Genomic DNA, 26,899 nt, shown 5'->3' on the forward strand with positions numbered 1-26,899 from the left:
GGCCCAAATTTGCCTGCCGCTCAACTCCACTCTAATGTGCGCGCCAAGGCCCCTGGCGGCGGTTTGCAGCCGGGGGGCCACGCTTCTGAGGCTCAGGCCTACCCGCTCGTGCGCTTCCCCGAGCCTGGGCCCAGTTTGGGAAGGGGAAAGCGGGCGCCCCGGGAGCACCCCGGGAGAGGGCGGAGCGCTCCCGCGCCCTGGGGCAGGGGGGCAGGGAGCTCCCGCGCCCGGAACGTTGCGAGCAAGCCTTGCGAACGTCGCAGGGGGGCACTCGCGAGGGACGGACAGGAAGAGGGCCAGGGGGGACGCCAGAACCCGGGACCACAGCACGGAAACGGCCCGGGGCTGAGCTGCAGTCAGATCCGGGGATGGAGGGAGCCGGAGAAGAGGAGTGAGGAGGCCGGGGAGGCAGGCCCTGCTGCCCTCCTGGAGGCCGGCAGGCCGCTGTAGCAGTGGAGGACCAGGCCGCCCAGAAAGGGAAGGGGTCAGGAGGTCGGGCCCGGGCCTTTAGCAGGCTCCCCCAAGGCCCAGGAAGGGAGGGCCAGGCGCCCCTGGAGTTGAGGGCCCAGGCCTGTCCCGGGTTGTCCAGAGGAGGCCTGGGCCAGGCCCCTGGTGGGGAAACCGAGTCAGAGGCAGGCCACAGGGCACGGCCTAGACGCGTGTGAGCCAAGTTAGGGTAGGGGGCACAGACCCTTGGGGGTCTCAGAGACTAAAGGGGGGTAGGGGGCTTCAGGGCCTCCCAGTCCAGAGCCGGATTGGCGAGTTAGACGCTTGTAGATCCAAGGTTGGATTGGGGTGGGGTCTCTAGGACGTTGGCTAGCGAGGCAAGGATTGGGGGGATTTAAGTGCTTAGAGATCGAAGGCAGGCCTTGAGTAGGGGGAGTCAGACAATTGGAAAGCCTAGGTGGTTATTTGGGGAGGGGTCTCCGCGCTTTGGCGAGGCGCAAAGCTGCGCCTGTTTGGCTTGAGGCCTTGTCCAGAGAGGTTTCTGTGCAGGGTGGGCCGCCTGGGCCAGGCCAAGAGAAAGAAAGTGAATAAACCAGGACTATAAGTGGGCGGGGGGCCCCGAGAGGGGGGTCACAAAGGGTGAGACATGGCCACCAGGCGTTTAACCGACGCTTTCTTGTTGTTGCGGAATAATTCCATCCAAAACCGGCAGCTGTTAGCCGAGCAAGTGAGTAGTCACACCACCTCCAGCCCTCTGCATTCACGTAGCATTGCTGCGGTGAGTCTCCCGGCGGCCTCTCCGACACACGCACCGTGTGCACTGCGGCTCTGCCTGTCTGTCTGTCTCTGTCTGTCTCTCTGTTTAAAAAAAGAAGATAAGAGTAATAAGACTAAGAGTGATCGGAAATGCAAGGTCCCCCGGCTAGGGTCCGGGGACGCCTATAACCCTGGACGGGGAGAAGACAGTTTTCGGCTCCCGCTCCACCTCTGCCTTGCCCTCTCCTCCTCACTTCCGCAACCCTCCCCCCACCCCACCCCCGCCGCGGTCGTCACTGCACGACTGGCCGCCTCCAATTTACATATGTTTTAACACGAAGATTTGGAAAAATTGGGGCCTTTCTGAAGCCTTTTTGTTTCGTTTTGTTTCAGCCCCCCTCCCCCCACCCCCCACCCCCATACGGGGCCTCACTTTGGTCCTAATGGCCGGGTTGCAGGCTCGCAGAACCCAAATCCTTGCAAATGAACGACACCCTCCCCCAAAATGAGGAAGCCGTGGGGTGTGTGTGTGTTGTGTTGTGTTGTGTTGTGTTGTGTTGTGTTTTTGGTTTTGTTTTTTTTTTTCCCCACCCGTTTTCTTTTAACGGCCTCACCGCCCTCGGTGTGGCCGCGTTCCCTGTGAATAATTGCCTCACTGTTTTTCCTGGGGGCTCGTGTTTGTGAGACTGTAAGGTGCTAGGTCCTTCGTTTTCCATTTCCCCCACAGGAAATTAAGCTTTTCCCTCCATTCGAACTTTTCAAAAAAAAAACATGGTGTGTATGTGAAAATTAACCTTCAAAATAGCACAGGTTTTTTGATTTAATTAACGTGAACCTTTCTTTAGCCCAGTGGTAGAATCTGTTCTAGGGAGTGCCTGGGAAGATGACTGAGGTGGTTTTGTTTGTTTTTGATGAGGTCTGCTTTCCCTTTCTGAGCTTCAGTTTCTTGCTCTTTCTTGCTCTGATAGATAAGGGGGCGGGTATGGATGGTCTATGCAAGGCGATGATTAGCTTTGGAATACCTTAAATTGAAAAGTGAAGTTATGAAACTAGTTGGCAGTGGGGGGGCTCCTTGCTGTAGACAGGCAGGAGACAGGCTTGATGGAGGAGGGAAATAAAGTCACCCCAAAACCAGACTCTCGGGGATTATACGTGAAATACACAGCTTTGGGGATCTCACACTTATTTCACCCCTTAGGGACCATGTTGCCTTTTAATTTTTTTCCCTTATGACTTTACTGAATGCTTCAGAAAAATCATGCCATGTGTCTTAGTTATCGAAAGAGCATCCACAAAGACAGTTTTTCCTTTTTGTGAATCACAAGTAGAAAATGTCTTTGGCCGTATTGCTCCTATAGACAAGCTGTTTTAAGCCGTGTGAATAGTTTGAGAAATAAAATCGTGTAAAGTCAGGTCTAGAAGCATAGAAAACAGGGATGGAATGTGTTCAGATTTTTATTTACTTAAGAATTTGAAGGGTTTTTTTTCTGCATTTGTTAACTAAAGAAATGGCATTATACTGAAGTAAGTGTAAATGGACAGGGGCTAATTCCAGTGCTGATTTTGGAAAGAAGGTGCTGAAATAAGCCAAGAATTAGAGAGTAGAAACCGAATGAATAAAACGCCTCAGTGGAACTTTAGTTTTTTCAAATAAGATGTCAAAATTGCATATTCCTTACATGGCTTGATTTTATGCTCCTGATGGGGGAAAAAAACCCCACAGAACTAAAACTCGCATTAATGTTTCTAAGTTACCGGTTTTAATTTATTGAAGAACGTTGTTTGCTTTTAAATTTTTAACCGTATAAGGTTCAAAACACTCTGAACCGTTGGGTAACATGAGACTTTTATTATTATTATTATTAATCATTAAGTCAGACAGTTTAAAAACCTGGTGTCTAAGCCGGGCAGCTTTTTAAAAGTGCATCTTTAAGTCAAACAGATTTTTTAAATGGTTTTCTAAGTTAGGCAACTAAAAAAATATACGTATAAGCTAAGGCAGATAATTAAATATGGATAGCTGGAGTATACAATTTGGAAAAATAGATATGTCAACAAAAGGTACAGATACGTATAGCAAACTCAGACAATTTCTTGAAAATAGATTTCTGGATCAGACTAAATGTACACGTCTAAGTCAGAACATTAAAAATGTTTTCTATATATTTTACCATTTAAAATATTACATGCTTAGTCTATTTGAAATCTTTCTCAGATTGTAAGCAGTCAGATCATGTAAAATATCCTTGTAGTCAATTCAGAGGATCTAAAAAATAGAATTTGCAATTAAACAAAAATGGTTTGCTTAAGTTAGAATTTAAAAAGAAAACACATTCGTATTTTTAATTGTGTACATTAAAAAAACACATGGCGTGTCAGATTTTTCTGAAGCGTTTGGGGCAAAGTATTACATCTTCAGTTTGCTTACAATTGATTCAACAGAAGCTATTCTGCCCACACACAAAATCAAACATGTCAGGATGTTAACATGACTAAGTAGAGGCTATAATTCTTTCGACTTTTCTGGAAGTTGGAAAAGTGCTATAAACATTTTGGGGGGAAAGCCATGTCTAACACAATTTTTTAAAACTTTATCAAATAACTTAAGCAGTGTTTTTCAGTGCATGTTTAGCTCATAGAAATGTTAACACCTCATTTCTGAATTGCGAATTTCAAAACCATGTAGCAAATCAAAGAAAATCAGAGCTGTTAAATTTGAACATGGATTGGGTTTTAGGTGATGTTAAGAAATTATTAATTATAGTAATTATAATTAATTTTGTTAATTTTATTAGAGATACCTACTGAAATGTTTAGTAGTAAAATGTTAAAATGCCACTTTTTTATGTACTTAACCCCTCATAAATGAAATAAATAAGGCAAAAGATTACTGATCGTTAAGCCTATTGAGGAATCTGTGGGGTGACATTATACCATTTTACATACTTTTCTGTATGTTTGACAAATTATAAATGAAAACTTAAAAGATACACAGGTCATTAAAAACGTGAGGAAAATAAAAGGAGACAATTTGTAAGTATGTAAAACCTAGGTAATTAAAAAGGAAGCAACTAAATGTTAGAGTTTAACTTAATTTAAAAAATCATAACCTGAAATTTCTAGTTCCTAGTCAGAAGAAAAAGCTGCAGATGTTGATTTCAGTGTGTGTTTGTTACCTCACACACAACCCAAAATAAATCAATAAATCACATTGAACTGATGGAGGGGGGGGTTGGGGTTTTTTTTTTTTTTTCAAGTTTTAAATCTGAACATTCACATCCTTATTTAAGTAAAAAGCTGTGGAAATTGTCAAGTTGTATGCATGGTGTGTATCTCACACCTCTCAAAACAAAGTACACCTAAAGCAGTATCATTCAAGAAACTTAAACATACATTTTTTTTTTTTTTTTTTTTTGCATCCTAGTTTGAGGGGGAAAAAAAGAAACAAGTTGGGTGGTGGTGATGGTGGGCTTATTGTGTGTACCGACATACATGCATACTAAAACAGGTTTGTGCATCGTTCAGACAAATATGTCACAGCTAAGCAGGAATTTAAGGAGGATGTACAGCGACAAAACAAAGTCCCCAGGGCCAGCAGAGACCTAAAGGTCCTTGACCCAACATCCCCTCTGTGATAACCCCAATGCCTCCCTTCCTTGGCCACATTCTGTGATGGCTGTAGGAAATTGCAGCAGCCGGTCATTCCACCTCTTGTGCTGCCAAAAAAATCTTTGCCCGTATGAACCCCAACTCTGTACCTTGTATCCTGTGGTCCTAGCTCTGGTTCTGGCCCTCGGGGTCTCTGACACGGGAAGCCTCTTCCTTCTTCTGCATGATAACCCTGCAGCCTTTGCGTTGCCGAGAGCTTTCTCTAGCTCAGCAGTCCCGGCTCAGACAGCCTGGTTAAGTTTCTTGCCTATGAATGAAACCTAGTGTTTTCTGCGTGCTTTTTCAAGTTTAGCACCCAGAGCTGAACAAAATTCTACCTAATTGTGTTTTTGCTTGTATTGGTACCAGTAAAACTAATTGTTAGAAACAGACTGGGGTTTGATTTTTAGACATGGAGCACAGTGCAGTGGTTGGCATTTCTCATTCATTGTGTTTGGGCCTCAGTGTTGCATCCCCATCACCATTGTGCCTCAGGGCAGGTGTGAAATAAAGGAGAGAGTGCTGGACTCTGGGAATTCAGGGGAATTTAGGGTTACCTCTTTGGGGTTATGTCGTGCTCTGCGGCTGACCCAGAACGTGTCTGTAGGCAAGCTTTTTTAAACCCTTCCGACATCTTTTGCCTTATTTATAAGTTGAGGGGTTTGAGTTAGGTGTTTTCTAGGGGCTGTATGGATTCAACAATGCTTTCTTGAGTTCTGTTTCAATACACGGTTTCTTCTGACCCAGGCACACAGTCCTAGCTTTCATTTGAAAAGGAGTAGTCAACAAAATCACTGTGCCCCGTTAGCCCAGTGTCACGCAGAAATCCTGGGAAGCAGCTTCAGTACTTTGCAGAAATAACTTTGACGTTGTTTTGGCCGAGTGCAGGTTTTAAGGCACCACTTCATTCAAGCAGTTACAGGCAGCTTGGCTTTAAGGAGCTGAAATGAATTTACAAAGTAAAATAATCATTCCAAAAAACATGTGAAGTCTTAAATGAATGAATGAAAAGTAGTTGTTGAGTTGCTGTTCTGATCTGATTAGGTGCTGTAGGACGTGTGTGATTGCCTTTGATCGGGAATGAATCTAATAGAGGAATTGGAGCCACTTGTTAGGGTTTACCGCCTGATCTATCCTCTGCTTGAAAATAATGCATAATCTATAAATGGAAGCTGGAGTTAATTGGTCTTAGATTAGTTTGAAACTAGCACATTATTTTTAATAAAACATTGTGTGCTTTAGGGGGGAAAAGATAACTCAGGATTAACTAAGGTTGTAAGAAGTCTAAAGTCCTTCTTCAGTCTTGACTATAATATTTACCAAGATTTACTGAGCCCTTCCTGTGTGCCTGGCACTGGGCTGTGGGCATGTGGGCGCTTTCCATGTGCAGCCTCATTTCATCCTCACAGAGCTGTCACGTCACGTAGGTGCTGTTGTTTTTCTCATGATACAGATGAGGGAACTAAGGTTTGAGGAGTCAGGGAGCTTGCCGGTGTCACCCACCTGGAGTCAGGGCTCCGGGATGGGGCCTCCGGTGACCCTGGCCCCAGAGCCCTGTGCTAATAACCCACTGGGCCACAGCAGTGCTGGCTGCCTTTCCAGGACTCGTGGTGCAGGTCCTGGAAACGGGAAGGACCCGTTGTTTAAATCTTTTTTTTTTTTTTCTTTTTCTTACACTAGGCTAGCATCTTCTGTATCTCAGTTTACAACCACACAGAGTCCATTTTTACCAGCATATTGAAGGTTCTAGTCCACACTGAGTCTGTTGGAAAATTAATTCTCTGTCTTTAGAATCCAAGTATGAAATCATTGTATATTTCTCTTTAGATCCGTTTGCTTTCCTGCCTCTAAAGATTCCCTTTGAGCAATGAGGCTTACTTGAGAATAAGGGTACTTTGTTGGTTAAAAGTGAAGCAAACTTTTATTTGGGCAGTAACAGAAATAAAGTAAATAGCACTATAGCATAGACCTGTGCTTCCAACTCAGTTTGCTCAACTTTCCCAGACTTCCTGAGTAAACACAGATGGGTTTCCACTTACTTTTCAGTTTTATGTAGAAAGTTCTTTAGACTATAAATTACACATGCTGCTTGGAGTTTTCAATATTTGCTTGATTATATGCCATGGGCAGGTCAGAAACCTAGATTTAGACATTATAAAGATTTAGAAGGTGATGATGTGTAGCAGCGTATTTTCATTTGGCTGTATTTTGGTTTTTCCTGATGGTAATTCTAAATGTTTTAATTTGGGTCTTGACAGAATTTTCTGGTAATTTGGTGGATGGGGGAGTTTTGAAGGCCTTCTATTTTTAAGTAGCAAAATAGGACGGGGGTGACTCTTTGAAAAGATGACCTTCTGAATTTAATTCCCGATGTGGTATGGTGGTAGCTGCCTATGGCTAGTAACTCCCTGAATTGTTAATAAAATTAAAGATGCTGGTAGGTGGGGTGGTAGGAGGCCTGAACACCTGGCTCTGTCGTCATCGCAGCCATTAAGCCCTGGGACTTTGGGGAAATGGACTTATACATTTTTGAAGCTTAGTTTTCTTATTTGCAACAGAGTCTTATCTGGCCCGTGATTCTGATCTCACCTCTTATCAACTAATAATTGTAGAAACCAAAAGATCAGGGTGTGTGCTTGGTTAATAATCCAAGAGGACAGGCTCTCCTGTAGCAGAGATCTTAACCGTGGTTTGCAGTAATACTTTGTTCGAAGATTGGATGCCAAGGAGCCGCTGAACAGGCAGATGGACAGACTGAGATACCGAAGTTAGGTGTTGGCCCTGTGCCTTGTTTTATTAATAAAAATATTTCAGTGCTTTCTTGATGAAAACATTTAAAATGTTTTTAAAAAATACATTTTCTTTTTTTCTTTTTAAAGTAAAAGGTAATTAAATCAGATTTCCATTTGACACTATCTTCTCTATTAAAATCTTCTAGTTCTACTATTATGGCAGGGTGTGTATATAAATATAGTTCTCTTTGCTCTCATAGCAAATTGTAGAAGGAATGAAGAGGACTTTCAGCTTTCTATAATGTCAGCTAATTGAATTTTTACATGGAGGAATATTGCTTGATTACACTTTTTATGACTGTCATTGTTTAATAATATTTTGACCCTGATAGACCAGTTTCATTTGCACTATTAATTTTTAAACAAAGAAGTTATGTTTTTTAATTTTCTAGATTTACTGCTAAGCATAAAAAAACCCACACAGTTGATTATTGAAATTTACTACTAATTATTTCACTGATCAATACTGCAGAAAAGAAAAAAAGACCTAGTTGTTTAGATTATCCATCATTAGTAAGTATCTGTTCAGAAGATAGAGTACCATGTTGATCTGAAAAAGGACCTTTAGTTTTAAATTGAAAATCCTCTGGCTGCCGGTGCTTCTTCCTTCCTACCCCCCTTAAAAAATAAATCTTTCCTTATCTTTTTGTTTTGTTTTGTTTACTTGCTTTTCTAATAGCTTTATAAATAACTGTGTGCTTTCTAGACTAATAATAATATATGGCAAGCAAATGGGAAGAGTTTTTCTTTTCTTTTACCACCTGTGTCTCTCTCCGGGGAAGAATGGTTTCTCGGCTTGCTTATTACCACGGATAAAGCCCTGTCTGCGGGATTGAATTTGTAGAGACCTTACATATGTGGTCACTCAAATATTATCTGAATACAGCCATAGACGATTTTTGTGGGTTGTTCATTTTCCAATATTGCTGCATTTGTAGGGCTGATTTACATGCTAAAATATGCACTTACTTGACATGGTAAAACTGCATTTTAGCTTTGCTTTCTTATTTTATCTTCCTAAGGGAAATTTAGAATATTGTGTGTGATATTTTATATTTATAAAACAGATTGGCATTATATTTTAGTGAAATTAAAGCAAGTGTATTTTATTTGCTTTATTGTATTTTAATTTTTACAACTATTGTTTCCTATCTCATTCGCTGAAACAACAATCACAGTAAATAAAAAAAAAATCTGTATATTGATGTAGCTTTTTTAAAAAAAAGGAACAATCTAAAGGGGGAGATTTTTTAAATGCCTGGGTTAGTGGCCCTTTATTTTTAGTCAACTTTGAGTTGCCTAAGATCAGAGTGTTTTCTCAACTGACCATACCTTATCTGTCTGTCCCCACCCTTCTCTCCCTGCTCTCCCTAACTCGATGGGACTGATGGGGACAACATCTCTCTTCAGGAGCTGGATGAGGTATTGTGTTTTGAATATTTTTGTATGTTAGTTAATAAAATTACATCTGTTTTTTCCTGAAGTCTTTGGTCCTATGCAGAATGCTAATAGAGCTTATATATATTTTAGCATTTATTTTGATTATAATTGTTGTGCTTAACAATTTGATCCTCGGGATTTATTTAATATGCTTTCACACTAGGTAAATTGGTGGTTTAGAGAAGGGTTTAAGGAACTATTCTTTACTGCTCTTAGGAAGTGTCTCAACTTTGGCAACAGTAAAGGTTGAGCCTTTTCTTGAACTTCCAAAAAACCGGGTTGTTTTTAGGAATCTGTGTGTAACTCATGTGGAGTGCGGAAGGACATGACGTCTGGGGAGGGACTGGAGGAAGGAGGGCTCAGACCCCACGGACCTGCCATGGAGGCTTCACAGCCCCTGTGTTTGGGGTGAGACCAGTGACCCAACATGTGTGCTCCCTGAGCTTGGCATTGCAGGGTCTGCTTTCTGCCCGCTTCCCAGCAGCACACTTTTGGCCTTTTCCTCAATTACTAACAGTTCACCCAGAAGATGGAGAGGGTGCTTATTCATAGCACTTTATTCTAGAAGCTCTAATGAAAGGGTCGAGGAAAAAGGAGATTGAACTGTGGCTGTCCATTTTGTGTCTCCATGACTCGTTTCAGCAGCGAAGGGGTAAAAAGTATTTTTCCTGAGGGGTAGACCTTTTAAAAAGAGTAATGGAGGTGGCGATGGGGGGGTGGTTTTGTTTGTTTTAATTTTTAGAAGTCTGACCAGTGAGCTGGGATTAGGGTGACTTCAAAACCGGTGGGTCTCCTAACTAGAAGATTAAGATCTACCCATAGCTCTAAAATCTTTTTTAACTAGTTGATAATAGCAACAGACGGGAAACAACCTGAATATCCTTCATTGAGAACTGGTTAAATAAATGAGATAGATAGCATCTTGATTCTCCATCCCTCTTGAAGAGTGCAGCCCGTCCCTGAGGGCCGCAGCCGACTGAGCTCCCGGACCCATCGCTACGTGCGAAGGAGTCTGGTGCCAGATAGCGTGCACGAAGTGATTCCCACTCTCTCTGTTTTTGATTTTGAGAAGAACAACTCACACTGGTGCTTGTGTATACTTAGAAGATTTCTGAAGAGGCACAATGAACAGCTCACAGTGGACACCTTCCAGGAAAGGTCTGGGATGGAGGAGAAACTTCCTTTCTATTGCTTGCCCTTTTCTTAGGTTGGATATCTATTTTTTTAAAACACGTGCATGTATTACTTTTGTCATTAAAAAACAATGAGGATTTTAAAAACAGCTACCCTTAAGCAGGTAGCTCATTGAGCCAGGTACCGTGGCCTCCCTGCCAGCATCCGGCCTGGGCCTGGGCCCCGGGCCCAGGAGAGAGAAGAAGTCACTGCAGCGCACATGCAGTGAAGTGAAGCATCTCTGGGGCGCGGCGGGCAGGATGCCCGTGGGTTTGCCGCCCAGACTCGAACGGCATTAAAGTCTGGGGCCTTCAAGAGGAGGCCTTGTAGAATAGATGTTCCCCCTTCCTGAACAGTTTGGAGATGTGGGGCTTGTGGCCCCCAAAAGGAAGTGTTCCACAGGGGACGAGTAACAACGGGACAACTTAGGGTTGAAGAAACGTTGATCAGTTTACACACGAGGGGGGAGGGGCACATCCAAAATCACGTTACTCAGGGGTCTGCCCTCTGAGCCGGTTTCGTCTTTCCTACTTCCGCTGTAGGAACTAACAGTTTTCTTTTTAGCTTCTGGGTGTTTAAAGGGGCTCTCCACATTCTGTCACCAGAGACCCTGCCTGGAGAGCCCCTTCGCCACACACAGCTCACATGCTGTTGGAATTCTCCGGACTCAAAGTCCAGTCTCCGTTCTGGGTACACATGGCCACCTCGTCCTCCTGAGCACTGGGTCCTTCATGTCCTTTGTCCAGAACCATTATATCTTTTATGAAGTGTAGCTTCCAGAATTGTATTTTATTTACTTTATTCCATTTATTTGTCGTTGACTCAGCTAATTATAATTGTATATTTATTACTATTAAGCCCCCAGGTGCTGAGTTAGGAGCTGGGGATGTTTGGGAATGGTGTCCAGAGCCTTGCTTCACCAGAGCTGCAGTGGGGCTTAGAATCAGTGCCTTCTGGGGATAGTGAGAGTGATCTCCCAGTTCTGGGCATAAGGTAGATGGAAGCCCACCCCTTTGTAGTTGAGGCCTGAGCAGACTTTCCTGCCTGCATCCCTTGGGTCTCCCAGAGTAAAGCCATCTCATCTGGTGGCATCCTGCAGTGGATCCACTTTAGATCGTCATTCTCCTGCTTAAATCAGTTTGAAAATCTGCACCCTGGGGACACTGCTCTTCTTCCTTCTCCAGAAGTACCAAGTAAGGTGTCCCTAAGGAGGAAGCCCACCCACCATTTACTCTCTTACCCAGAGAATTATCTGGCCCTCTCCTTTGCTCCCTGCTCCAATCTACTTCCCCTCCAATAACAAAGTCATCTCCCAAGCTGTTGGGTTTTAAAATTCGTAATAGGACATAATAAAAAATTACAAGAAGTAAATGTCAAGTTCTCAAACCACATAGCCTGGGCAAGGCAGAGTGATACAGTGGGGACACGGGGGCCACAGGCGGGGCCCACTGGTCACCTGCTGAGAAAGTCTCTTATCATGGGGGAGCCAGCGGTAGGGGGAGGAGGGAGAGGCTCAGCGTCCATATTTGTACAAGGGGGGGCAGTCCCCTCCAAAGACTTGCTGGGGTACAGAGATCAATTCAGTGGAAGGGCAGTACCGACAACGCAAGCCATCATTGCTCCCTACTGATTTTTTTTTTTAAGGAGAAGAAAGGAAAATCAGTGAAACTAGCAGCATTTATAGCTGGATGGTATGATTCTCTGAGTTTTTATTTCTATATTTTTTGTACATTTAAAAAAGTGTCTGTTTTGAACATTTATTGTTTCATAACCAGAAAAAGTAATCACTATTTTAAAACTACCACAGATTTTTAAAAGCACACGCTAGTGCTGACATCCCTTGATTCTCTTTTATCCATGTGCTCATTCACTCCCTCAAAAGTTTGAGATTTCTTAAGCCTAATTGTCTATCAGCAAAGTCCTCGAGCTGTCTGAGCCCCCCGAGTTACGCCTGTGGCCTGACTTCATCATACGCCCTCCTGGATCGTCTCACCTGGAAGCGAGAGTGGCCAGGCTGTAATTTGCAGCGTCCCTTCTAGACTTCCTAAATGTTCATTGCCACAAACAACCCAGAATTGTCAGTATTGTTTCTTGTTACCAATGCATTATGACTGAACTTAGTTTGTTTTTGTAGATGTGGGGCCCGGGGGGTGGGAGGGCAGCGTGTCTGACTATGCTAATCTCAACAGAGGCTTTGCCGTGTCCTTAATCTCACGGTACACTAAATCAGCCTTTTTGTAAAGGCAGGGTTTTCTAAGAGTAGAGAGGCTCTGTATTTGGAGCAGCCAGATTTATAAGAGTATGTGCGTATGCGTGTTCCTTCCATAGATCAAGAACTTGTCCATACTGTCTGGTACTCTTTAAAGGGACGAATGGTCAATATCCAAAGTGGATTAAGGGCAAAAGGTAACTTTAGTGAGACTAGTAAGAAGCCTTTTGGGTGTGCTATTTTGAACTTCTGTTGGAATTTTCCTGTGTTGGCAACCCTAGGTTAGGGTCACACACCCCCACAGTTCTAGGAGGACAGAGCCACAAATCAGAGACAAGAATTCTGAAATTCTTAATTCTCATAAGTACAATTTTTACTAAAATTTTTTTTAATTTAAAAAATAGAGGAAGATATTTTACTTCAGAAACACAAGTTCATTTAAGAAAAGCTTTAAAGACCAGTGTCCTATATTCAAAGAGGGGACTGAGTTGAAATTCAGCAAGGATGAGGAAAGAGAATTAAAAATCTGGCAATTTTTTAAAGCCTGTATTAGCTAGAATGGCAGCTTGAAAACTGATACGTCCTAGGTCTTAAAAAAATAAGAAAACATATTTTCAAATGTGAAGTGAGGTTTCTGAAACTGAAGGGTGATTGTTTTGCATTTAAAATCTATTTTTAATGTTCATATTTGTTCCTGTTTCAAATAATTGACACGTCTCTTCAGTTATGTTTACTCTTCTCAAAACAACATGGTTTTTTAAATTTTAAAATCATACTGATAAAATAAATGACCCATTTCATCTGAGCACTGCTGGATTTCTTTTTCATGATGAGCTATGGCTATATTCTATGTTATAAAGGGGACAAATTTTCCCACATTTCAAGTTGGCAAAACCCTGATGCAGGGTAGGGGATGCTAGGGCCAGCTTGGTGTGCTGGCATCTGTCCCCTGCGGGTAGGGGTCTCTTCATTAGCAGGCTTCCTTAGAACATTTAAACAGACTGTATTTACCCCAGTCTTAATTTACATGCATTTTGCGGGGGAACAAACTCTCTTAAAAGAGGTGAATCCACTTCAGCCGACTTTTCTCATTGGACAATTTCTCATTTGTTTCAGATAAAGTGATACTAATTACTATCCAGATAAATTTAGATAAATCCCATCTCTGTATCTTTTTTAGTTTAATATATTTGTAAAAACAGTACAAAGTAAAAGCATGAGTTTAAAAGCCATAAATAAAACAAATTATTACTCTGTTGAAAATGATACAATAATAAAATATGGTGGATTGGATAATAAGCTGGTATTGTGGGAAGTCGTGTGGCTCATGAAGAGGCACCTTAGCAATTTTGGGTTTTGCTTTGTATAAAGAGCTGGAGGTTTAGGTTCAAGTTCTGCTCCAGTGGGTGCACAGTTCTGTGTCCAGCACCTGCTGTGTGTGTGGTTGGTCCCTTGGTCACTGTGCTCTGCACAAGGTTGCGTACCTTTTGGTGACTGTGGAGCAGGAGTTTGAGGAATAAGCGGCTCTGCTTCTCGCTGTCTGTTCCTGCTCTGTCTAGGGTGAGGTCTGCCCCTCGGGGCTGCACCCGCGGAGGGTCAGTGGGGGAGGCCACTTTCTGTTGACGCATGTGCGCTCCCTGGGAGCTGACCTGTGGTCCCAGGTCCTGCTGGTGGGCTCTGGGGCTGAGGACTCTGTTTCCTGGTGGTGGTTCAGTCTGAAGGCTTGTTGTCCTGATTTGTTTTCTTAGCAAATTGCAGTTATAGTTCACGGGCCTGCCAAAGTGATGGGCAGCTTATGGATTAGATGGGGCTTCTGGAGTCAGCCGACCCGGTTTTAATCTGTCCCATCATAGCTTTGTGACCTTGGGCAAGCTACTTAACTTTTCTGAGTTTCAATTTCCTCATTTATAGATTGGAATAATAGTTCCTAGCTCATCTAATTTCTGTGAGGACTAAAACAATGAAAAGAATATAAGATCCCTATTAGGGAACTCTTAAAAACAAGCAGCGTGGCTGTGGTTGAGGATTACTGCTTCATGGACTCAGAGCCCCAGATCATGCAGGTTGGATGACACACCATTTGTTTACGACCTGAGATGACACCGTGGTCCTGTAGGGTCCACATGGCGGCAGAATGCTGGTGACTTAATCACGACTCACAGACGCTCTGGGAGCAGTTATGAGGATTCTGGTCTCTTCAGTGTGGTCATTGCGCACGGTGTGATCCGTGAACACACAGAATGCCCTAAGCCCGTGGGGGCAAAACTGGGCGGGGGGGGGGGTGACGGGGCAGGGGGCAGGGAGCAGATGCAAGACTCCAGTTTGCCTGTGGGAATTTTGCTATAAACTGTTCAGGATTTAGGGCATATTACTTGAAGACTTTTTTTAATGTAGGTTTTTCCTTATGTTCTGTTTTTTTCCCTTTATCTGTGGATTTTTAAATTTTGCCTTGTTCCTTTATTAGAAAAGCAAACAAGTATTTGCTGAATGAATGAAAAAATAAATTTAGATAAATGCAAGGAAGGGGGAAGAAAAGCAATATAAATTCTTCACCCAATTCTGCTGTATGATGTAGAAAATTTACAAAGTATTACCTGTACAAGACTTTTATATAGTGTTTTGCATTATTTTTTGATCATCATTTGGATCTTTGGAAACTGGCAATTATAAATTCTGAGCTCCGAGGATACCTCAAGATTCTTTAAACCTGTTCACTGCCTCCAGGCAAGAGAACAGCTTAACCAGGCCAGATCTATGATCGCCCTCCCCATCTTCAAGGCTTTCTGAGGCAGTGTCTTAACAGGGAAAATCAGCGGGAGCTCTCCGTATCATTTCAAAATAAGTGAAAACGTTGCCTGTGGACATTGAGCTGAAGAAAGGAAGCAGCAGTCAGGATTGCATTGAGGTTTTTCAGGATTGCTTTTGCCAAATGGTGGGTAATTTGCTAATCGTTTTAGACAGTTCTTTCACACATTTTAACACACGGTTAATGATCTTGTGACCAAGATAACTGGATCAGCCACATTTTCAAAATAAGCTAAATGTGTGTAAGTGAACCTTGCTCCTCTTGAACATTTTGTGTGAGTTCCATTTGTAGCCTAGTATTTTTTTTAAACTTGTATCTGATCGCATTAACTTTAAGGTTCATGCCATCTTGTCATACGTAGTACTAGTACTAAAAGGTCTTTCTGTTAAGGATCTTTTGTTGATTTTCTTTATTACATTTCTGTAGCCAGATCAAGTCAAATTCATGTTCACAAGTATGTGCAAGAAAATTAAGAACTGGTGCATGAAAAGATAGGAAAACAGTCCCAAATCCTAGCAGTATCAGAGCAAGCTTATGATCAGGCAAGTGCACTTACTCCTACATTTTTTTTTTTTTTTGCCTTCTTAGGGAGCGACATTTAAGAGGGTGTAAGAATATGCTTGTCAAAGTGGAATCTGAGTAATTTTTTTTTAAATGTCCCTTTATTTCCCTGTAGCTTGCTGATGACCGTATGGCTCTGGTGTCAGGCATTAGCTTAGATCCAGAAGCAGCAATCGGTGTCACAAAACGGTCACCTCCTAAATGGGTGGATGGAGTGGATGAAGTAAGTTGAATGTTAGTTTCATACTTCTTATTTCTTTAAGTAATTATGATGCCGACATTTGTTAAGATATCTGCCATAAAAACTGATTTGGCTACACTTGGAGGCATGTCCCTGGAAATCTTTTGCTTTGCTTTAGGTTTACTCAGTTCATACACCACAAGAAAGGGTGTGTGTGTTAGTGATCTTGGCGTTAGGAGCAACTACCTGGGTTATAGAGAGAAGTTGAAATGCTGTATAACGAGGAGTGGTATTTGGATTAAAAGTTGCTCACGCATCAGTGAGCCTACAAGTTGGCTGAAGCCTGAACTCTGTACTCGAGTGTAGCTAATTATCTAGGAGGCAGACAGATGCCTGGCAGGCATCAGTGGAATCCTGGTGATGTCATTTGTTTAGATACAGTATGATGTTGGCCGGATTAAACAGAAGATGAAGGAATTAGCCAGCCTTCATGACCAGCATTTAAACAGACCCACCCTGGATGACAGCAGTGAGCAAGAGCATGCCATTGAAATAACCACCCAAGAGATCACTCAGGTGAGGATGGAAATGGGTCCCCAGGTGGGCACGGGCGTTTCCCAGCCTTCTCATGACCCTCTCGAAAGCTATAACGTGGTACAGATTCTAAATCAGATCGCATTTCCCAACCCCAAGTTCACAAAGGGATGTGAGGCCCTGAGCTCCCCCAAGAAGCAGCATGTGTCTTAGTGAATGGGGACTGTTTTCTCTGTTGCTGGTAGATACCACCATGGACTGATTTTAAAATGTGTAACTTTTACTGTATACTAGTGCTTACAAATTATTCATATTATTCATGTTAAAAAATGGTCCTCATAATTGGAAAAGATTGGGAGCCGTTGCCCTAGACTTGAGTATATTAGTATCCTCGAGGAACTTAGTATCCTGGAAAAATTCCTTGTAAAATGTTCAATTTGAGTAATTTTTAAATAATATGACTAGTGTGTGAACTTTAGTGTTTTACATTTTTGTGTGTGTGTGTGTCTCCTGGATCTGATCACCAGTGGAGGGGCCAGGTGCTGTGGGAAAGCCCTGGGTGTTGGAATGTTCGAATCCTGGATCTTAGCAGGGTAACAACACCGTGGTTCTCTTCGAATCCCTCAGACTCTGGTGTTGTCATCTATAAAATGGGGACAGTACTACTAGTACCCGCCCCAAGGTGCTGATAAGGGATTAAATGAGACGATCACAACAGAGCAACCCGTGATGACGGAGCCTAAGAACGTGTGCCCTGCGCCCCGCCTCTGTTCACATCTGGTTCAGCCTTTCTGCAGGTGTAAAGGAGGCCTCTGATGACTTGGATCTGGCCCCCTTGCCCAGTGCCCGACTGTGTGCACAGAGCAGTTGATGTCTCTGGGCCCCGTGCGTGTGGAGGGCTGGCCCTCGGGGCTCCCTCCCGGCCCGCTGTGAGCCGTGGGCTTGTTCTCCCAGCTCTTCCACAGGTGCCAGCGAGCGGTGCAGGCTCTGCCCAGCCGGGCCCGCAGGGCCTGCTCCGAGCAGGAGGAGCGGCTCCTTCGCAACGTGGTGGCCTCCCTGGCCCAGGCTCTGCAGGAGCTGTCCACCAGCTTCCGGCGCGCACAGTCAGGCTACCTCAAACGTGAGTGTCACCGGGCTGACTTGAGGGATTTTGAGAGGACCACGGACCACTTTTTGTTTCCATCCTTCTTTTTTGCTGCTAGATCTCCGTTTCCTCCTCTCCCCTCCATCCTTACCCCTTGGGCACATTCGCACACCTTCTAGAGCAAACGGAAGCCCCGCCCCCACGTGAAATGCTGCCCAGACTGAGGCCAAGAACGGGCTGTGGGAATAGTTCCCAGGCAACAAAGCACAACTTACTCTGTGCCCAGCTTAAAGCACATTTATAAAACCTGTGGCTTTCCAGATGTTGGGTTGGGGGAAGCTGCTAACAGGTAGGTAGAATAAGTTGTAACACGGGAAGGCTTTATATTTGCATAACAACTGAAGTATTGGAGTGCCTGAAAACCTTTTCTGGGAGTAGTTGAACCACTGGCTGCTGGCTGCTGGCTGCTTGGCCCTAGTGACCCACTCAACCTACCTTTTCTTCCAGACAATGGGACGTCCGGTTTTGGCCACATCCGCATTCGAATTACCTCATAAGCTGGGTTTTCCTTTATTGCCATTGTAATCAATAATATCCCCACATACTCAAAAAAAAAAAAAAAAAAAGTCGTTCCCCCTCCCTCTGACAACTAGCGTATTTATATTTTAATTTCATTACTTCTAAAATTTGATTAGGGCCATTTGGAATTGTTACTGGAGATGCTTCTAGAGAGAAATATTGATTTTTAAAAAAATGTTTTATAACAGCAGTTAGATTAAATATTTCTGCCTCACTTAGAGATTCTCAGATGGTTTTAAGTGTCATTTTGTCACTCACTTGGCATCAAGTGAATTATACACATTTATAGCGTGATTTTTATCTTGAATAACCCCCAATGCTTGCATATTGTTATCTGTTTATAACCCTTTACTCTCCCCCCACCTCTGTTGGAGATAGGCTTCTTTTAAAGCTAAGAGTATCTCCATTTTGACTGTTGAGTTTTACTCTAGATTTCCCCTTTTTAATGGTGGAACAGTAACCAGGATGGTTTACATATTCGAGTAAAGTGAATTCCTATCTATGATAGGCATGAAGAATCGAGAGGAAAGATCCCAGCATTTTTTTGATACATCAGTACCACTAATGGATGATGGAGACGATAATACTCTTTATGATCGGGTACGTGAAGGGGCTGCAAGATTGACTGCTGTGCATTTGCGCTCCGTTCTGTTCCTTCTCTTCATAGACCTGTGTAAATTCTGTGCAATGCCAATGGGTCAGCGCTGCTTGACTTGTACATCCATCAAGTAGTTTTTGCAGCAGGTGGAAGAACAGTCATGGGGGCCATACTGTTTCTTCCTTTCTGTAGGCTGCAAGGAGGCCTTGTCATCTGCCTCCCGGAACCTTCGGGAAAGCAGTCTGCACGCCGCACGTTGGGAAGAACCCAGAGGAGCGCAGGGTTATTTCCAGTGGTTTTGCTGTTCAGCCCTGTGTAGCTGCAGACGGGGGTTCTCTTTGTGTCCCCTGCTTTGGCCCCTAGTGCTTTAGATCCTGCTTGTTTTAGGAATTTGGATCTTTCCTGTGAGGGAAAAATAAGTGCTTATGTGTTGTGTTTATGTGCTTTATAGAAGTATTTTCAGAATTCATTCTTTAAATGATATCTGCAGTGGCACACCATACCTCTCTGGTGGGGGGAGAAGAGAATCTAACCTACACATCCTGTACTTTCTGTTTTGCTAGGGTTTTACAGATGACCAGTTGGTGCTGGTGGAGCAGAACACACTGATGGTGGAGGAGAGGGAGCGGGAGATTCGCCAGATCGTGCAGTCCATTTCAGACCTGAATGAAATATTTAGGGATTTAGGAGCGATGATTGTGGAGCAGGTACGGGGTTTACCTTCCTCATCATTGAGTTTCCTGCTGTGACATCTGGTCCTTCTGGAGACTTTTGACTCGGCATCTGTGTCAGGAAACCAAATTTGACCCTACCCCCCACATACGTGTGTGTGTGTGGCTTGTACACGTGCATAGACGTGTGCGTGTGCTTGTACACGTGCGCAGGCGTGTGTGTGCTTGTACACGTGCGCAGGCGTGTGTGTGCAAGTCGTATGCGCATACTAATGTCATTCCCTATAAAATTACTGATAACCTTTTATTTTTTTAAGTAAAAAATAAATATCAGTAGAAGGTCTCATATTCCCTGCCCATACTCCAAGGACGCTCGTGGGACCACCCTACTTTGGGGGTCTGATGGGTTCTGACCCCACTCAGCCATGATTCTGGCAGTAGATAAGGTTTCCCTTCTAATTTTGGCAGGTTATTGTGTAAGGGCAACTGGAACCACTAGCTTTCAAGTAGAATTAAATTGTTTGTTCACTGTTACAATCTGATTAGGGTATTTTATTATCTTGCCAGCAGGGATTTGGGTCCTGATCCCCCTGCAACCAGCTGCACAATGGAGTGTTGAGGCCATGGAAGATCTAGTTACAGTAATTACTCCTGCGGTTCCCAAGGAACTGCTCTTGCTATCTCCTCTGATACAGCATGTTCCATTAAGAGCCCTGTTCCTCCACATAGCCTGGTGTTCCCTTCTTTCCGTTTGAACCGACAGATTAAACAATTAAAAACAAAATTCTCCTTGGGGCAAACGTGTAATTTTACATGGTGGATTGGAGCTCACCGTCTCTGCTCTGACCCGTGGAAACCCATGTTGACGTTTACAGACGTGATAGTCAATTTCCAGGCCGAATCATAACTGGGTCTAGCTTAACCAGCATTCTCTGTTTACTTGAATCCAAGTATTTAAGCAGCACATGGGCACAGAAGTCAGCCCTTCGCCGCTCAGAGCCTATTTCCACTGAACCGTATATTGCTTAAAACCCCAGGAAGTCTGAGTATGGCATATCTTAGAGTGGCTAGATCCAAAAAAGAAACCTCCATTTGTCAGTATTTATTTCTCATGAGTTAGACTTTATTGTAACTAACACAGCACTCTGCCATTGAGTGCCTAATACTGCTTGATGATGGATTCCAGAGCTTTCCGTGTTGTACCTTTCCAGCAGCGGTTAAGTAAAACAGATAATCCTGTGGATAATGATGTCTGCAGTTCCATGTTCCCAGTTGCGGTTGTTGGTCGTCTGTAACTGTCATTTCTTACTCAGGGTACAGTCCTTGATAGAATTGACTATAATGTTGAGCAGTCCTGTATCAAGACCGAAGATGGCCTGAAACAGCTTCACAAGGTAATGTCATGTGTTTCCGCAGCTGAGAGTTTGAGGAGCTGCCATCAGACGCCCGGGACTCAGAGGAGGGGCTCTCGCTGGCCAGGCGTGTGGGAGCATCCCGTGTCAGTGTAGCCAGCGTCAGCCACGGGGGCCTTGTCATCCTGCCGCAGGGAGTGACGCCAGGGGCGCTTGGCACTTGGATCTGAAATTGCTGAGAAGTCCCTTCTGTGACAGGAAATTATAAAGGAATTGGGCATTTCTTCCTTCCATAAATTATTTTCAGTCTTTGAATCTTCTTGTTTTGGGAAGTCAAGGGAATGGGTGTTTGCTAGATGTGTGTTGAACATTCTGTCTACTTGTTGTTGCGCTGACTCAGGTCTCTCTTGCTGTGACACATTTCTGATGAATTGCTGGTGGAGGATCATTTTGGAGCAGATAAAAATCTCATTTTCCCTTTTAATTACCACAGTATATCTGTGTGCTACCTTGGGAAAAGAATAGTTTGTTGAAGTGAGAGTAGCTCTCTTACTCTTCGCTAATAAGGTAGCTATTTCCGGAATATCTTTCGTGATACTTGTTAAAAATAACCGGGAAGCATCTTAGAAATCTTGTCATCAGTGATGAGACACATACATACGCTGCCGAGTCGATCTCGCATATAATTGGGTGCATGTTTTCTTTAAAAGGAATGCTAATACTTTGCAAATAAAATAAATTCTATCCATTTCCTTGTAGCTTTGAGACCCTGTGATATTTGTAGCCATATAATGAGTGGTTTTTTTTTTTTTGTTTTTTTTTCTACAGTCCATGAATGGACTGCTCTGTCGCTTTTCTGAAGCCAGTTGCTCTCTGTGGCAGGGGTGGCCCCGTCTGACAGTGATGTCAGGTTTACAGAAAGGGAGACCTACCGAGGTCTGACCAGAAACCCTTCCCTCTCCCTTCTGTGTGCTCGCTGCCGTAGCAGGGCATGGATGAGACTCCAACACATGGTGGAAGGAAAAGGCCTGCCTCGGGTAGGCAGAGGGCTTCTTGAGCATTTAGATTCATTTTGCTGCCAAGCCTTGTGTATGAGAAGAGTGAGAACTAACTTGAGTTTCCCACTCTATAATACCCAGTTTCTGATATGCTGTTGAATTATGCATTGGTTTTGAAGTTTCTTGAATAAAAACTAGTGAAACATGTTTTGCAATAAAGCACAGATAAAGGGCAGAGCTTTCTCTGCGGGAGTGTACAAATCTAGTGGGAACTAGAAATTTTGTTTTAGGTTCTACTTTATAAATCATCTTGAGAGGCTTTAAAGTATATCATTTAGTGTTGGCTTCCCTGGTGTTCTGGGTTCCTTATTAGAAAAGTAAGCATGCTCCTTCTTATCTCTCAAGTCACATTGCTGTCAGTGGCGTGGCTGGCCGTTTCCTTGGCAGTCACCTCATCCGAGGAAGACTGAGCTTTGGGAGCGGCTTCACACGGGCCGGACTCTCAAGACGGGTTAGCCTGTCTGTCCTGATGTTTCCTCCTGGTTGATGAGTGGCTCCCAGTGGGTGTGTAGGCTCACTTCGGAAACAAAACTACCAGTCAGAAGGTTGGTGGGGACCACGGAAGTAAAACGGAAGAGCTTGGATGTTCTTAGACGTTCCCATCAAGCTGTGTCCTTCGTGTCCTTCCCTGTGAAAGCACCACCTGGGGAAGGACGGGGCACGCTGTCCCTGGACGTGGTGAGCGACACCCTCAAGACTCCCTCCTTGTCCACTCTCCTGTCTCTGGTCAGTCTCCGGGAGCCCAGGTGGGGCATTTTGCGTCTGTGCACGGCAGGGGTGTGACTGAGGGCGTGCCCCCCTCCCCCAGGCCCGCCGGGACCTCCAGGCTGATGTTTGCAGGTGAGGAGTCCAGTGGGTGCTGAGCTCTGAAAGCTCCTGTCTGTCGTGGCAGCAGAAGCACAGCGAGACATGATCTCAGGGAGGTTCTTTCTGCACTTGAGACCTGTGGGGCACGCTTTCCCATTCCTCTGTCAGAGGAGGAGTGTGTTCTTGTTCCCAGCATCAGGGCAGGCAGAAAATACCACTCCGGGGCGCCGTCAGTTCCCTACACTCTGGCGGGGGTAACCTTAGCCCGTTGTTTGAGGTCATCGTGAAGGAGGTATGCGTTCATCCGAACAACTGTGTCCAGAAACGAGAGGCTCTCCTTCAAAGAGCGGTTCATCACAGTCAGTGGAAGGAGGAGGAGAAGCAAGTCCACCTGGTGCTGAGGCAGAGTCTTGGACTCCTCCTACCAACCTTAGTCTTAGTGGTGGGTCCCGGCCCTGCGCCTCTCTGCGTCCAGGATAACTAGGTAACGAGGTAGCTCCAGCATCATGGAGGTCGTCCACGCGCGGTGATTAAATTTGCTTGAATTGGTGGAAGGGATTATAATGATGTGATGTGGCCTGTAGCAGAGAGACCAGTCGTGCACGTAGAACTGCAAGCCCAGGACTGGAAACAAGCAAGGCTTGATTTTGGATTTTTGGGAAAATGACGGCCTTTTTCCCCTCTTTCTGTAGGCAGAGCAGTATCAAAAGAAGAATCGGAAGATGCTTGTGATTTTAATATTATTTGTCATCATCATTGTCCTCATTGTTGTCCTCATCGGCGTGAAGTCTCGCTAGGCGTCCATGGGGCTGCGTGTGCCGCCCGCGTGGACTCCCGGCGCCAGGGTCTCGGCTGCCATGCGGGCACAGCAGAAGCGCGGGCTGTGGACCGAGGACCGCGTGGGGGCAGCGAGCGCTGGCCTGGACTCCTCGTTGCAGTCGTGCTCAAGCAGAGGGAATGGGCTTCTGGTTTTCCTTCATTGTCAAGAATTTAAGGACCTTTGATACCACTGCAGAATAGAGATTGAGCTGTGTCATCAGTTATAATATCTATTTTTTTTAGAAAGAGAAAATGAGTTGAATGTTTACAGGCACCCCGCAAGCTGGTCGATACTGTACATGCATATGCTGTTTTTTTAGCTTCATGTCGGAGCGGCATGTTAAAATACTTTTTGGAAAAAGTTTTTAAAAACCATCTGGTTTTTAAGAAATTTGGTACCAAAAATTTATGAGTAGAGGCAAAAATGCCTCTTCATCTTTCTCTGTATATTTTCCAGTTGAAAACAAACAGAGAAGTCCTTTAAGAATTTATAATCCGTTCCCCATTAACTTAATTTAGCTTTTCCATCACTGTTAATGATCAGAGTAACAAAGTGTGAAAAATAAGAAACCATCATTGATGTTAATTAACACATTTAGATGGGCCAGTTAAAACAGCTTCATAAGTTTAAATTAATTGTAAATGGACTATTCCTCATCTAGAATCTGTGCCCTGCATTTTCTACTGTAAACCAAAAGGGGTTGTTAACAAAACCACCTAAACTTAAAAGTTGGTGATTTGAACCGACCTCACATGAAAACATGCAAATGGAAGATGGGCAGTGTCATGAAAGTCACCAGAACCAGCCAGTGTGTCCCTGTGCTCGTCCCCAGCTGTCCTTGCTCAATCCATTACTTACATACTAACCACATAATGGCCTGTTCAAACCAGACACCATTTAATGAACTGTGAATTTACACACAGGCCATTCTAAATGGGTCACCCCATTTAGGATTAGTGGGTCTCAAATTATTAACCAAACATCACTCCGTTTCAAAGTAAAATATTCCACCAGTGGTATGATTTATCGGCTCTTCCACTGCTGCTTAACAGGCCCAGAAAGTAGGCATGTTCCCGCAGATTGTGAAAATCTGGATTAGGAAATCCCTCATTTCTGTGAGCATGAATCAGATCGCCAAAGCAGGACTTTGCCGTTTACTTACCTATTATCAATATGGTGCTCGAATATATTCCTGGAACTGTAGAATAATGTGGAAAGTGATGGTAACTTTGAAAGCTGAAATTCATGTTTTATTGGGTCTTGAGACACCGGTATCTTTTTAATGGTCTTTGTATAATTTTCGATGGCTTTTCCATTGTTTTTTACCTCTCCTAAAAAGTTTGAGAAGAGCATGACTTCATTAAATGTGCTGTTTTATTTGGATCAGTCGCATAAAATGTCTCTTTAGAATTGACTTTAAAGTTGTTTCCAGAAACTTAAACTCAAGTCCAGAGGTTCAGGTCATCCAAACAGATCATGGTCTTAGAACCCACGCCCCAGCCTTCCCTTCCCAAGTCATTTGTGACTCCAGGCGGCCACTGGTTTTCTTATTACGGATGTGACTAATAGAATGATCTAGACGTGCCCCTGGCATTTCAGGAAATTTCATGGTATTCCCTGACAAACAATTATTTATTAGGAAAAAAGGTCGGCCAATCCGAATCCACCACCTCGATCGCCCCTGAAATGTGGGGCTTCTACAGATCTTGCAAATAGCTCTAGGCCTTCTCTACTCACAGCAGATTTGAATCCAGTGGCAGAGTCGAGGTGTTCCCTGAGACCAACTGCTCCTAGGAGCTGGGCTGTGCACGTCCGAGCTCTTCCCTCCCTGACGGTCTACAGTGGCAGTACTGGATCCCTGGTGAAGCTTTTAAAGTGCTCAGTCTTACCCTTGAAGGAAAGTGACCCTTTAAGAAAGGATCACCCAAAAAAAAGAAAAAAAAGGAAGGTATCACCATTTATTTATATTTATTTTCAGTTAATAGGGGTGATTGGGGTCGGTTTTTGCTCCCCACCCCCTAACCCCATTTGGGTAAAATAGTAGATCTAAATAGACGTGAAGGCTCTCGAGCGGTCTGAAGCCGGCGCGGTGCCAGTGGAAGCTCCAGCCGTCTGCTGCCGTGACCTCGTCCCACAGCGGGAAGTGGCCCCAGAGCCTGGGCACCGACTTGCCCGGCTCCTGCAAACACTGTATTTTTCTTTTGAGCCCTTATCAGGGAAAGATCAGCAGCCTTGGGGGAAGTAAGAGAAAAGTGGTGATGGAGTACTGGTACCTCAGGGTCATTCTTCCCCTGGGAAGGAGACGGGCTCCTTTTCCTGTGGACAGCCATTGCTGTCCCTCTCTGTCGGGCTCTGGGGGCAGTGCTCGCCAGCCCAGTCTCTCCCCTCACCTGGGATGCGAGCAGAGAAGAGGGCCGGTAGGGAAAGCTGCTTCTGGGCACCCCTGGGCTCAGCCACTGGACACCTGCCCCCTTCAGCGTGTCCTCGGCTGGCTCCTTGGATGGGACTGGAGAGCAGAGAAGTCCGTGTTTACCGTCAGGTCTCCAAAGCTCCTGATCTTTCCCGAGATTGTAACTGAAATCTACTGTCTCTTGTTGTATTAATTTGGGGGTGGGGGGTGCTGGCTTCGCCATGGGCGTGAAGCAGTGTATGACTCTAATTTAACGGATTTACCGCTTTCTCTGCTAATTGAGAGAGCATTATTTATTTGTTTTGACACAAGTGCTTTCAGTGTTTTATCCTAGCTAATGGCTTCTTAAAGGTAATAAAACCCTTCCAACCTAATTGGTCAGATAAGACTTTTTTTCTTGTGTGCTTAAATAAAGCAATTAGTGAAGCGCTTCTATCCAAAATGACTTTTTTTTGTCCTTTTTTAAAACTAATTTACTGTTACTGGAAACTTTTTGTACAATAAAGCAATCATGCGGATTAAAGAACATCCTGCAATCCTAGTATTAATTTTAACAATGGGGCTCGTGTTTTCTTCAAATGCATCTGTGTTACGGGAGGGCCTGGTCCATTCTGTGATCGTTTGGGCCAATGACTATTTGTTTTGTGTCTGAGGCCTTGCCTCAGTGTCTGAAAGTCCATCCATCTGCCTAATGGTTGCTCGCAGAGGGACCAATCTGTCTGCTATCCAATATACAAAAGGGAAACTGCCGAAAAGGCAGACAATTATTTTTCTTATGAAAATGTATGCTTCATATACATACCCAGAAGCATTCGGAGATCTTCAAATAAAATTTAGTCTGTGTGCCTTGCTGAGAAGTCCTACTTACAGCCAGGCTCCGGGAGACTTGCATTTCTAAGTGACTTTGGATGTTTCTTGTTCTATTACACTGAACACTTCAGGAATAGTCTTTGCCAGCCGAACTCAGAGCCGG

The 26,899-nt window shown here is 44.1% G+C and overlaps 1 protein-coding gene across 4 annotated transcripts; it reads left to right on the top strand.

Moving 5' to 3' along the window:
- The first annotated feature begins 330 nt into the window (after positions 1-330).
- Positions 331-26,300, top strand: STX16 (syntaxin 16). Of its 4 annotated transcripts, XM_028089124.2 has the most exons (9): positions 8,957-9,065; positions 15,698-15,813; positions 15,948-16,055; positions 16,449-16,589; positions 17,502-17,667; positions 18,719-18,810; positions 19,372-19,515; positions 20,793-20,873; positions 23,389-26,300. In XM_028089124.2, the coding sequence occupies exons 3-9, from the start codon at positions 15,963-15,965 to the stop codon at positions 23,491-23,493; spliced, it is 822 nt and encodes a 273-aa protein (XP_027944925.1). In that variant the 5' UTR covers positions 8,957-9,065; positions 15,698-15,813; positions 15,948-15,962; the 3' UTR covers positions 23,494-26,300. The 4 variants fall into 4 exon arrangements, with proteins under 4 accessions (XP_027944922.1, XP_027944924.1, XP_027944925.1 ...); XM_028089121.2 differs by lacking the exons at positions 8,957-9,065; positions 15,698-15,813 and adding an exon at positions 331-1,225; XM_028089123.2 differs by lacking the exons at positions 8,957-9,065; positions 15,698-15,813 and adding an exon at positions 331-1,174.
- The last annotated feature ends 599 nt before the right edge of the window (positions 26,301-26,899 follow it).

This window comes from Eumetopias jubatus, unplaced genomic scaffold, assembly GCF_037043125.1.
Source record: "Eumetopias jubatus isolate StellerSeaLion01/CBP00866 unplaced genomic scaffold, mEumJub1_p1.0 scaffold_9, whole genome shotgun sequence".
NCBI lineage: Eukaryota > Metazoa > Chordata > Mammalia > Carnivora > Otariidae > Eumetopias > Eumetopias jubatus.

Coding starts and splice junctions, on each gene's coding strand:
- STX16 (XM_028089121.2), top strand. CDS start 1,094: ATGGCCACCAGGCGTTTAACCGACGCTTTCTTGTTGTTGCGGAATAAT. Junction 16,056..16,448: donor GGGTGGATGGAGTGGATGAA/GTAAGTTGAATG, acceptor TCATTTGTTTAG/ATACAGTATGATGTTGGCCG. Junction 20,874..23,388: donor GCCTGAAACAGCTTCACAAG/GTAATGTCATGT, acceptor CTCTTTCTGTAG/GCAGAGCAGTATCAAAAGAA.